The 12,225-nt window shown below is 43.6% G+C and overlaps 1 protein-coding gene across 1 annotated transcript in view; it reads right to left on the bottom strand.

Annotated features, from left to right (window-relative positions):
* The window catches only part of SNX6 (sorting nexin 6), a 47,663-nt gene extending 36,026 nt beyond the window's left edge, over positions 1 to 11,637 (bottom strand). The window contains exons 1-2 of the mRNA XM_089680227.1: positions 11,494 to 11,637; positions 11,318 to 11,368 (exon numbers count right to left, since the gene is read on the bottom strand). Of these exons, the coding sequence (XP_089536353.1) occupies positions 11,318 to 11,368; positions 11,494 to 11,499 (57 nt within the window). The 5' untranslated portion in view covers positions 11,500 to 11,637. The remainder of the gene's footprint in view (positions 1 to 11,317; positions 11,369 to 11,493) is intronic.
* Between the last annotated feature and the right edge of the window lie 588 nt (positions 11,638 to 12,225).

The following is a 12,225-nucleotide window of genomic DNA, read 5'->3' as shown; positions in this document are numbered from 1 at the left end:
TCTCATGGAGGGAAAGATAATTAAAATAATTGGGGATTAAATTGACCTTGTCCTTAACTAGTTGCCGACCGCAGATAGCCGAATGACGGCTGCACTGCGGCCGGCAAGTTCTGGGTGGATGTCATATGACGTCCTCCCAGAACGCGCTCTCCTGCGCGCCCCAGGGGGCGTGCACCCGGCGATCTCAGTGATCGCTGTGTCCTACGGGCACAGCTGATCACGTGATGTGGTAAAAGGCCAATCACAGCGGCCTTTTACCACGTGATCAGCGGTGTCCAATGACACGCTGATCACAGGGAAATGCAATTACCGGTTCTCGGCTGCACTTTCCTCACGCTGTCAGATCGTGAGCAAAGTACTGCCGAGAACCGGCAGTTGTCAGAGCGAGGATCAGCACTGATGATCAGTGCCCTGATGATCAGTGCCCTGATGATCAGTGCCCAGCAGTGCCACCCACAAGTTCCGCCCACCTGTGCCCAGCAGTGCGCCCACTAGCTCCGCCCACCTGTGCCCAGATCACCCACCTGTGCCCAGCAATGCACCCACCTGTGCCACTCTGCAGTGTCACACACCTGTGCCTAGAAGTGCCACCTACCTGTGCCCAGCAGTGCCACCCACCTGTGCCCACCCACCTGTGCCTACCAGTGCCCACCCACCAGTGCCACCCACCAGTGCAGCCAAGCAGTGCCACCAGTCAGTGCCCAGCGGTTGTGCCAGTCAGTGCCGCCAGTCAGTACCCATCATCAGTGTCACCTATCAGTGCCGCCTATCAGTGCTGCATATTAGTGCCACCTATCCGTGACACCTCAATAGTGCTGCCTATCAGTGCCGCCTATCCGTGCCACCTCATTAGTACTGCCTATCAGTGCCCTTTAGTGCTGCCTATCAGTGCCGCCTATCAGTGCCCATCAGTGCTGCCTCATCAACGCACATCAGTGAAGGAGAAAAATTACCTGTTTGAAAAATTTTATAATAGAAACAAAGAAATTTTTTTTTTTTCAAATTTTTTGCATTTTTTTTGTTTATAGCGCAAAAAGTAAAGCGCCCAGTGGCGATTAAATACCACCAAAAGAATGCTCTATTTGTGAGAAAAAAAATGATCAAAATTTCATAAGGGTACAATGTTGCATGACCGCGCAATTGTCAATCAAAGTGCGGCAGCGCTGAAAGCTGAAAATTGGCCTGGTAAATAAGGGGGTATAAGTGCCTGGTAGGCAAGTGGTTAAAGAACTTATATAAAATAAACTATATCCCATTAATAAACGAGATAAAGGAAGAATTGAGAAGATTAGCAGTAGGACCATCTTCTTGTATAGGACGAATAAACCTGATAAAAAATATAATCATCCCAAAAATCCTATATAAATTCCATATGTTGCCTTTACAACTCCCGGGAGTCTATTTTAAAGTAATTAAAAAATTATATTGAGATATATTTGGGGAAATAAAAAAACGATAATAAAGCTATGAAGTGCTATGTAGGGACAAGGATAAGGGGGGCTTAAGTGTGCCTGATTTTAAGAGATATTATTCAGTGTTACTTTCACATATTTTTGATTGGACATATAATGCACTAAGAAAAAGTTGGGTGAATGTAGAAAACACATTAAGTGGGACACAACTGGATAAGATAGTGTGAACTCCACATCAATATCGTAAATTAGAAGTACAAGCACTTATATACGAAATGCAATTAAGGTATGGGATATGATTCACAAACAAATGGGTTGGGAGTTCAATTCTATGCTGATGCCATTGGTTGACACAGATTTCTTCCCTCCAGGGAGGAAAGACATCTCAGGTAGGTAATGGATAAGAAAAGTGAATGCACAGTTAAAGCACATAATGGATGGGGGAAAAATTTGCTCCTTTCAGGAGTTAAAAAAAAAAAAAAAAAGTTTCTCGTTAAACGAGTGGAGATATATCCAGTTAAAACATTTTGTTACTTCGTTCCCTAAGCCCTTAAGACCAATGACGGAATAAAATTCATTAGAGCTACTTTTTAGTACAAATAAAATATGGAAACATGGTACTTCCCGGATTTATAAAATTATTACTGAAATAATTGAAGTTACCCAGCCTTTGTACATGGAGAAATGGGAAAGGGAACTTGGAATAATGTTTGACGAGCAACCGAAAAAGAAAATGTTTAGATTAGCACACGGAGCTGTAGATATGAGGGTGGTAGAAATGAATTACAAGTGTTTGGCTAGGTGGTATATTACACCAAGTGTGGCACATAAGCAACAAACAGATAAATCACCTTTATGTTGGAGAGGTTGTGGGATGAAAGGTACAATGGCACACATATGGTGGGAGTGTCCAAAAATTCAGGAGTATTGGGGAGAAATAATTTATCTAAATTCAGGAGATAGTGGGGGTTGAGATCCCGAAAGATCTAGGCACTTGCTTATTCCATAAAACTGAGATTACAGTAGAAAAATATAAGAAATCATTGCATTTCATAAATGCCGCAAAGGGGTTGATACCTAAATTCTGGCAAGATCAGACCAAAAAGAAAAGATTGGATAAGTAGGGTTGACTATGTATACAAGATGGATGAACTCTACCACCATAGAATGGAGAGATTCAGAGAAAGGTGGGAGAAATGGGATAAGTTCAAATAGCAATTTAAAGAAAATGAGAGAGGAGATAAGAAAGGAAGAAAGAAGGGTGCCTCGAGAGGGAAGAGGAGGAGCAATATATAAGGAAATTGTGTATTTTTGAATATTTTGATACTTTAATGATGTAAGTGATATACTGAAAATCAGTAAAATATTTTTTTAAAGTGCAACTAGCGTTTATGCTTGTAAAAAAGGGAACTTTACCCTCTTCCCCCATCACATTGGGCACTTTATTTTTGAGGTGGGGGGGTTTGGATACCTGGTTTTGACAGGTACCTGCTCCCCCACTTTCGGTCGGATCTGAGCGGAAGTACAACCCCCTGCATCCCCCGCAGTTTTCTGGAACCAGTGACTATTCAGGTAGTGTAGTGCAGCTCATGCGTGCACAGTGAGCAGCCAATTGTGAAGCCACAAGCTGTCACAGCTGGTTGCCCACAGTTAGTATGCCGGCGCCAGGGACTGAAGCCTGGTGAAGAAACCAGCTCGGGTAAGGACAGTGCTGGATCCTGGGACAGGCGAGTGTCCTATTGTTAAAAAAATCAACAGCTACAGTTTTTGAAGCTGCTGACATAATATTTCAACACATGACTGAAGTTAATATTCTAGCCAATAGAATGCTTTAACACGCATAAATATGTGTGCAATACGTGTCTTTTGCTGCATTTCTCTCCCAGGAGTTTAGCCACTCAGAAGAGCTGGGCTGAGCTGGGGATTTTTGGTGCAGAGGCAGAAAAAGGGGTTTTATGGCGATGTCATGGGTAAAATTAGGCAGAGGGTGCCTATTTCACAGAAGGCAGAGAGATCTGATTTTGAGGCTCATGACTTCTGCCCGCAATCCCAAAACCCTCTGCAAAACTCACAAATCACATCACACTACACTTGTTCAGGTGCCATTCATTTTCAATGGCACCTAAAACTCAGAGCAATTGTGCCGCGATTGTAGTACAATAAATTGTCATCGCATGAAGCTAGTCACCAAAAAGAAGCTCCTACTCCTTTTTGGGCAACAAGCTTCACGTGATGTGGTTTGTCACGACAATTGCAGCGGAATCACACCCTCGTTTAGGTGCCATTGAGAATGAATGTGGTGTTATTTGTCAGTTTTGCAGAGTATTTTGGGATCACAGGCAGAATCGAAATGCCTAGATGTGAACAGAGCCTTAGATTAGCGATAGGTGTGCTGTACATAAAATCATGAAACCAAATCTGAAACACATAATGCAAATAACTGGTGTGAATTAAATAAGTGGTTATATCGGTAGCAAATTGGTAAAATTCTACAGCTCCAAACTATCTGGCTTACTACAAAATTGTATGCAGACTCTAGAAGACATGCCCAGACTGAGGATACAAATTAGCTGGTCTGTTGATGGGGACCCTGATGTAAGGGAGTACTCCTAATGTTGACTGATGTATGAGGGGTTTCATGGGGACCCTGATGCAAGCAGGAACTTTAGTTAGTTTTAGTTACATTTTCTCTTTTGTTCTGAATGTCAAAAAACAAAACAAAAAAACAAAAAAGGATTCCAGTAAACGATTTTATATAATTTATTATTCATTAATTTAGAAAGCTGTATTTTTGGCCCCAGAATATCTGTAATATACAACATGGTCCTCATACTGAAAAGTTTGGAGACCCCTGTTCTAAGCAATGGTTTTTTGTTTTTACCCAGACTTTATGTATTCTGAAAGGTTCACCAATTAACTGAGAACAGAATGCAATCTGCCTACTAAGAGCATTCCAAGCATTTTAAGAGCTAAGAAAATTCTGTGGGCCAAGGAATCCAACACCTGATTAATCATGAGGTTTATTGAAGAAATAAAATAAAATGCGAACCTGCTGATCATAATAACCTATTAGATTTAAAGTGCAAGATCACCTTTTGTAACATGTTGCACCCATATTCAGAGTGTAACATGCAACATGGAGAAAGAAAAAAAACAAAGAGGGCACACCGGCCTAGAATTGATACAAATTCATTATCAAACTAAAATTGCTACCTAACCTCCCTAGCGGTATGATTATGTCAATATTTCTGTGCTCAAAGCAATACATTTTTTTGCATGGAAATATGTCTTTTTATTGTAGGCCTGTAATTTTTAGGAATAACTCATTGAAATCTGTCCGAACAAGAGTCTAGTAAACATCCCGGGTATGATAACATTTGAAACATGAAATCATAACTTATAATATAATCATAAAAAAAAATATAATAAATTTAATTCAATAATATAATCAAACCAAAAACACTGAAATTTTAAATATAGTGCCAAGTTCGCACATCACTGATCTTGCAAAATCATTTTTAGTGTCTGATGACGAATTTCCCCACAAATCATCACTCAATTCTGCAAGTGGTTCTAATTTACTATCACTGTTCTCTAGCTGGTCTAAAACCGCTTTTGACCTAAAGGGACGCTTTTTGGACGCCATGGACGTTTCTCAGTTTCCAGGCAGAAAGAACGGTAAAAATGCAGGCAGGGCACAGGACAAAGCACTCGGGACAAAATGTATGTGAAATGGTTTGATACAGTAATGTTTTACTATGTGATTTTACTGAATGTCACTTTTTAAAAATTTCCCGCTGGTTCCGGCCCCCGTATGTCCCGACGCTCGCAGGGTCCGGAACCCAGAAGACGGATGCCGGCACCGTCCGGAGGAGATGGCTGGGGACGCTGCAGGGGGGACATTGCGGGAGCGCAGGACAAGGTAAGTGAAACAGGGATCACAGAGCAATGCTGCAGAGTAATCCTGAGTGTAGCTCGGGGTTACCGCTTTTGACACTAATAATTAACCCCCGAGCTACACAAAAACTGTAGCTGCAGACTTTTAAAATACAGACACTTACCTGTCCCTTGGTCCAGCAGTGTCCTCACCTTCCACTGGTTTCACCGGCCGTCTTCTCTCCCTGGCGCAATCATCTGCAGTGTGGCACCCGGCTGTGACAGCTTGCGGCTTCACAGCCGGGTGCCCACTGCGCATGCGCAAGAATCGCTGTGCTTTGTGAATAACCCCGTAGTCTTCTGGGACCTGTCACGTGTCCCAGAAGACTACGGGGAAGGAGGGAGGGAGGACAACTTCCTCTTCCGATCGTCTAGGCGATCACAGAGGAAGTGGGAGCAGGTACTTGTCAAATTCGGGTAACTGCTCCCCAAAAGTGCCAATCCTTAATGGGGATCGGGGGACAAAGGTTTAAAGCGGAACTTCCCCTTTTGGGTGGAGCTCCGCTTTAACAGTTGTTTGAAGAACTGTAGCCAGCTAAACCCCATGCACACTATATACATACTTAAAAAGGGAGCCATCCCCTTCTAAGATTTACACAGCCTCATGATACAGTACAATCAGGTGGATTACATTACTTTTCAGATATAGGTATAGGCTATATAAAAGAGACAACATTGTCCTCTCTCCACTCCCAGCCTGACTGGACAGTAAAGGAGAAGCAGCAAAATATTAAGGTCATCCCTCTGTTCTCTTCTCCCATCAGCATCCATTTCAGCACATTTGCATGCAACAAACCACATTCCAAGTCCCTGACCTTCCCTCCCCTGAGCTCAGCTGCCAAAAGAACTGCAAGAAACCAGGTCATATTCTGAGGATACCCCAAAAGTTTGTCCTGAAAATGTATTTTATTTTCTTTGAAACCAATTGAGAATTTCCTTGGTTTTGTGTTTAGGATCATTGTCTTGCTGAAATGTCCACCCTTGTTTCATCTTCATCATCCTAGTAGATGGCCGCAGTTTTTATATCAAGAATGTCTTAGTACATTTTTCTATTCATCCTTCCTTCAATGACATGAAGTTTGCCAGTACCGTATGCTGAAAAACAGCCTCACACCATGATGTTCCCACCTCCAACCTTCTCTGTTGGTATGGTGCCTTTGGGGTAATGTGCAGTGCCATCGACCTCCAAACATGGTGTGTATTATGGCATACAAAGAGTAAAATTTTGGTCTCATCTGACCAGACTATATTCTCCAAGTATTTCACAAGCTTGTCTAAATGTTGAACAGAAAATGTTAAACAAGCTTCAGCATGTTTTTTCTTCAGTAATGGAGTCTTGTGTGGTGAGCGTGCATACAGGTCATGGCAGTTGAGTGCCTAACTTATTGTTTTCTTTGAAACAATTGTACCTTCTAATTCCTGGTCTTTCTGAAGTTCTCTACAAGTGGTCCTTTGTTCCTGGACAACCCTTCTGATAATTTTTTTTACTCCGCTGTCAGAAATCTTGCAGGGAGCACCTGGTCGTGCCCAGTTTATGGTGAAATTATGTTGTTTCCACTTCTGGATTATGGCCACAACAGTGCAGACTGAAACATTCAGAAGTTTAGAAATCCTTCTGTAACCAATGCCATCAGTATATTTTGCATCAATAAGGTTGCAAAGGTCTTGAGAGAGCTCTTTGCTTTTACCCATCATAAGAGGTTTCTTGTGAGACACCTTGGTAATGTTCAAATCCCTTTACCACTGTTGTAGGAAAGGGAGGTCTTGTGGAGCTCCCATAGAGATTAATGATGCACATAGTTGCAACAAAGAATGTCTCAACGACTCTCCTGCAAGATAGGTTAGTTTAAACAAGGATGGTTTTCTGACCGTATTATATTCTGCTGGTAGAGAACGAAGATATACTCTCAGCTGAGCGTGCCAAAGGAAGTCAAGGTCGTTCAAGAGTTTGAGTTCAATCTGTAGGTTTGCCATTAGAGGGTAATTGGTAAAGAAGTGTGAAAGCCAGAAGGACCCCTGCTGAGCAAGAACCTGGAGGATTGTGAATGCCAAGCTAAAACCATGAAGATCCCAGTAGGAGGGTCAAAGGACTGGGGAAAGGCTAAAGAGCGGTGGTTTTAAAGACTGTTCTGGTTATCTGTAAAGTGACCCCTATAAGTGGCTGTTGCTTAACAGACATTGGTAAAGGCAACACTAATATCAACTGTCAGTAGTGTGCTGGATAAAGTAGAACTAAAGACAAAACATCTTTTAGATTTGGACAGTGGTAGGGAATTAGAACAACTGTCAACTTTTTATTGCTGTCTGTATTCCTGCTAGGACACTGTACTTTGTCCCAATTATCTAGAGCGGGTAAAATAAGTATTGAACACATCACTATTTTTCTCAGTAAATATATTTGTAAAGGTGCTATTGGCATGAAATTTTCACCACGTCAGTAACAACCCATGAAATCCATACATACAAAGAAATCAAAACAAATAAGATCAGAAATTAACCACTTGCCCTCCTGTGGATTTACCCCCCTTCCTGACCAGGCAATTTTTTGCATTACGGCGCTGCGTTACTTTAACTGATAATTGCACGGTCATGCAACGCTGCATCCAAATGAAATTTACGTCCTTTTTTTGGAATGTCCCAAACTGATCGATTTCTGGACCATGGTCAAACAAAGTTAAAAATCACCAGTTTGTCTTTTGGGGTAAATCCAGCAGCGTTTCTTTTACATGATATACCTATATCTAAGAAAAATGATAAAAACTCACTTATTAAAAAAATCTCCTCACAGCACCAAAGGCATGCATTCCAGCATCGTGGAAAAGTCCAGTTTCCACAACTAAATCACACTGGTGTGCCAGAATCACAGACATTCAGCAAATGGAGGATCTTACTATGATTATGAAAGAGCAAACTGAGAAGTACTGGAAGATTTGGATGCTTTACTTCTATAAAGACTGGACACCACTAGCTTCCCAACATTAAACTCCTCACCTTTTACGCCTTTGAGATCTACCAAGGACAGTGATGGAGAAGAGGGACAAGAGACTCCCCCTCCCTCCTCTCATGGGTTTTTTCCCCTCTTTCTTTTTTCTGTGACCTACTGTGTATATTCCTCAAGTTTCCCCTGAAATATAAAAACCTGAGAAGTGGCTATTGCTCATGCTGAGCAAAGTTTGGTTACCACAATATGCAACTTATATATTTGATATACTTTGTCTCAACTCAAGGGATTCTGGTTGCAATACTTTTTAACCCTTTGCTCACCGATACTGACAACTGGAAGCAAATTGTCTATATTATGTATGGAAATGCAATGCCAATTCTTATAAATAGATAGAAATATTTATATTATATATAACAAAATAAACACACACACACTTTAATGGCATCACAGTCTTCGTCCATGGGGATCAATATAGAGTTGGCCCACCCTTTACAGCTAGAACAGCTTCAGCTCTCCTGGGAAGGCTGTCCACAAGGTTTAGGAGTGTGTCTATGGGAAGGTTTGACCATTCTTCCAGAAGTGCATTTGTGAGGTCAAGCACTGATGCCGTACGAGAAGGCCTGGCTCTCAGTCTCTGTTCTAATTCATCCCAAAGGTGTTCTATCGGGTTGAGGTCAGGACTCTGTGCAGCCAGTCAAGTTCCTCCACTCCAAACTCGCTCATCATTGTCTTTATGGACCTTGCTTTGTGCACTGGTTCACATTCACGTTGGAACAGGAAGGGGCTTTCTCCAAACTGTTCCAACAAAGTTGGGAGCATGAAATTGTCCAAAATGTCTTGGTATGCTGACGCCTTAGGAGTTCCCCTCACTGGAATTAAGGGGCCAAGCCCAACCCCTGAAAAATAACCCCACACCATAATCCCCCCTCTACCAAACTTTACAATTGGCACAATGCAGTCAGGCAAGTACCATTCTCCTGGCAACCGCCAAACCCAGATGCATCAATCAGATGGCCAGACAGAGAAATGTGATTTGTCACTCCAGAGAACACATCTCCGCCGCTCTAAAATCCGTTGGCGGCATGCTTTACACCACTACATGAGACGCTCTGCATTGCATTGCACTTGGTGATGTAAGGGCTTGGATGCAGCTGCTCGGCAATGGAAACCCATTCCATGAAGCTCTCTACGCACTGTTGTGGTAAACTGAAGATGACATGAAGTTTGGAGGTCATTAGCTACTAACTCTGCAGACAGTTGGCGACTTCTGCGCACTGTGTGCTTCAGCATGCGCTGACCATGATCTGTCATTTTAGGTAGCCTACCGCTTGGTGGTTGAGTTGCTGTTGTTTCCAGTTGCTTCCACTTTGTTATAATACCACCAACAGTTGACCGTGGAATAGTTAGTAGCAAGGAAATTTCACAGATGGACCTATTGCACAGGTGGCAATTTATCACGGTACCTTGTTTGAATACACTGAGCTCCTGAGAGCGACCCATTCTTTCACAAATGTTTGTAGAAGCAGTCTGCATGCCTATGTGCTTGATTGTATACACCTGTGGCCATGGAGGTGATTTGAACACCTGAATCCAATGATTTGGAGGGGTGTCCCAATACTTTTGGCAATATATATAAGATATTAGGGTGGGTTTGCAGTAGGAGTGTGTGATCGGTAAGCTCATGATGGAGCAGGTAAAGTTCTTAGGTTAGTTTAAGGTCCTATTCAAACCTTCACAGTGTTTTGAAGCTTCACCAGAAGTGCTTCAACGTTCATCACTAGGATTTCCATTATATTCAATGGTTCACATCAGAGTATAGTGTTCGTTGCTTGAAAAAATAATTGAGCTTATTTTAGGGCAGAGTTGCATGTTTTTGCTCCAGCAAACTTTAATGGGAGTACCTAGAAAGCATGAATCTACTTGCAAAGAATGGTCAGTCGATGACAGGGGATCAGCGAAGAAGGGGCACTAGATGACAGGGGGATCAGCGAAGAAGGGGCACTAGATGACAGGGGGATCAGCGAAGAAGGGGCACTAGATGACAGGGGGATCAACGAAGAAGGGTTAGTAGATGACAGGGGGATCAGCGAAGAAGGGGCACTAGATGACAGGGGGATCAGCGAAGAAGGGTTAGTAGATGACAGGGGATCAGCGAAGAAGGGTTAGCAGATGACAGGGGATCAGAGAAGAAGGGGAACTAGATGACAGGGGATCAGAGAAGAAGGGGAACTAGATGACAGGGGGATCAGCGAAGAAGGGGCACTAGATGACAGGGGGATCAGCGAAGAAGGGGCACTAGATGACAGGGGGATCAGCGAAGAAGGGGAACTAGATGACAGGGGGATCAGCGAAGAAGGGGAACTAGATGACAGGGGGATCAGCGAAGAAGGGGCACTAGATGACAGGGGGATCAGCGAAGAAGGGGCACTAGATGACAGGGGGATCAGCGAATAAGGGGCACTAGATGACAGGGGGATCAGCGAAGAAGGGGAACTAGATGACAGGGGGATCAGCAAAGAAGGGGCACTAGATGACAGGGGGATCAGCGAAGAAGGGGCACTAGATGACAGGGGGATCAGCGAATAAGGGGCACTAGATGACAGGGGGATCAGCGAATAAGGGGCACTAGATGACAGGGGGATCAGTGAATAAGGGGCACTAGATGACAGGGGGATCAGTGAATAAGGGGCACTAGATGACAGGGGGATCAGCGAATAAGGGGCACTAGATGACAGGGGGATCAGTGAATAAGGGGCACTAGATGACAGGGGGATCAGTGAATAAGGGGCACTAGATGACAGGGGGATCAGCGAAGAAGGGGCACTAGATGACAGGGGGATCAGTGAATAAGTGGCAGCCTATGCCAGGATGATCAATGGATGGGAAGCAGTCTATCTCTGCCAGGGGGAGCATCTATGAGCTGCACATCTGGATATGGGATCTCCCCATGCTGTCTGCCATACACGGGTACAGCTATGCCCTGAGAGGTGTCAATCAGCCATGAGAAGGGTATATGGCCACTTACCGCTCTGTCCTCCTCTGACAGGAAGTCGGGTCCGTCATCCAGGCCTTCCTGCTGCAAAGAGACAACAAAACATACACTGTTACCCCCGATGGCTCTCCGCAGGCGCCCCCGGCCCCCACAGCCAGCACTATGCCCTGCAGAGGCGCCAATCCCCCGCCCTCCCCTCCGCCGCTCACCATCATGGCTGAGACGGTCACTTGCAGGCTGGGGACGGACTCCACCGAGGCTCAGGGGGAGGAGAGATAGCCGCGGGGACACGTGATAGGAGGAGGGGGCCCGGTTGAATGACAGCTGGACCGAACTACAAGCCTGCTGGTGGGTTGGAGCGACTCGTGACTCTGAGAAAGGATCCGAGTGGCCATCTTTGTTGAGGGAGAGAGGAGATTGGTCCTTGGCGTTGAATCCGTCCTAGGACAGACGACTGCTGGAGGGATTCCTTCCCAAGAATCTCCACAGATCTGCTGTTGTGAAGATTATAAAAAAAATACATTGTGTTCTTTAAAAATACATTTGATCTTTTCTAGAGATTATGTATATATAGATAGATCGGTATATACACAAACACACCTCAGCATAGGTGAGTACACCCGAACAGATTTATCATGAAACCTTCACTTTCCTTTCAGAATCAACATTTTCTATGGGACACTATACTACAAAATACTCCCACAAATGCAGCCATTGATTGCTAACAAGATTTGTTAATTTGCACACACAAAAGTATTTTTCCGAACAAATGCATTCAAGATCTTTTTGCAAAAATGAATACACCCCAATGAAAGTCTTTGGAGCAAAGCTAAAATTTACACAATAAAATCCTAATTAACAAGAATTCAACTACAGGTGAGTCTAATTATTCATTAAACAGGTGTCCAACAGACCATCCAACAAAACCCCTTCCCATTTCA

Source organism: Staurois parvus, unplaced genomic scaffold (genome assembly GCF_062004578.1).
Source record: "Staurois parvus isolate SC_StPar_1 unplaced genomic scaffold, SC_StPar_1.0 ptg000237l, whole genome shotgun sequence".
Lineage (NCBI taxonomy): Eukaryota > Metazoa > Chordata > Amphibia > Anura > Ranidae > Staurois > Staurois parvus.
The sequence above is the reverse complement of the archived record's forward strand: the minus strand, read 5'-3'. Positions and strand labels throughout refer to the sequence as shown.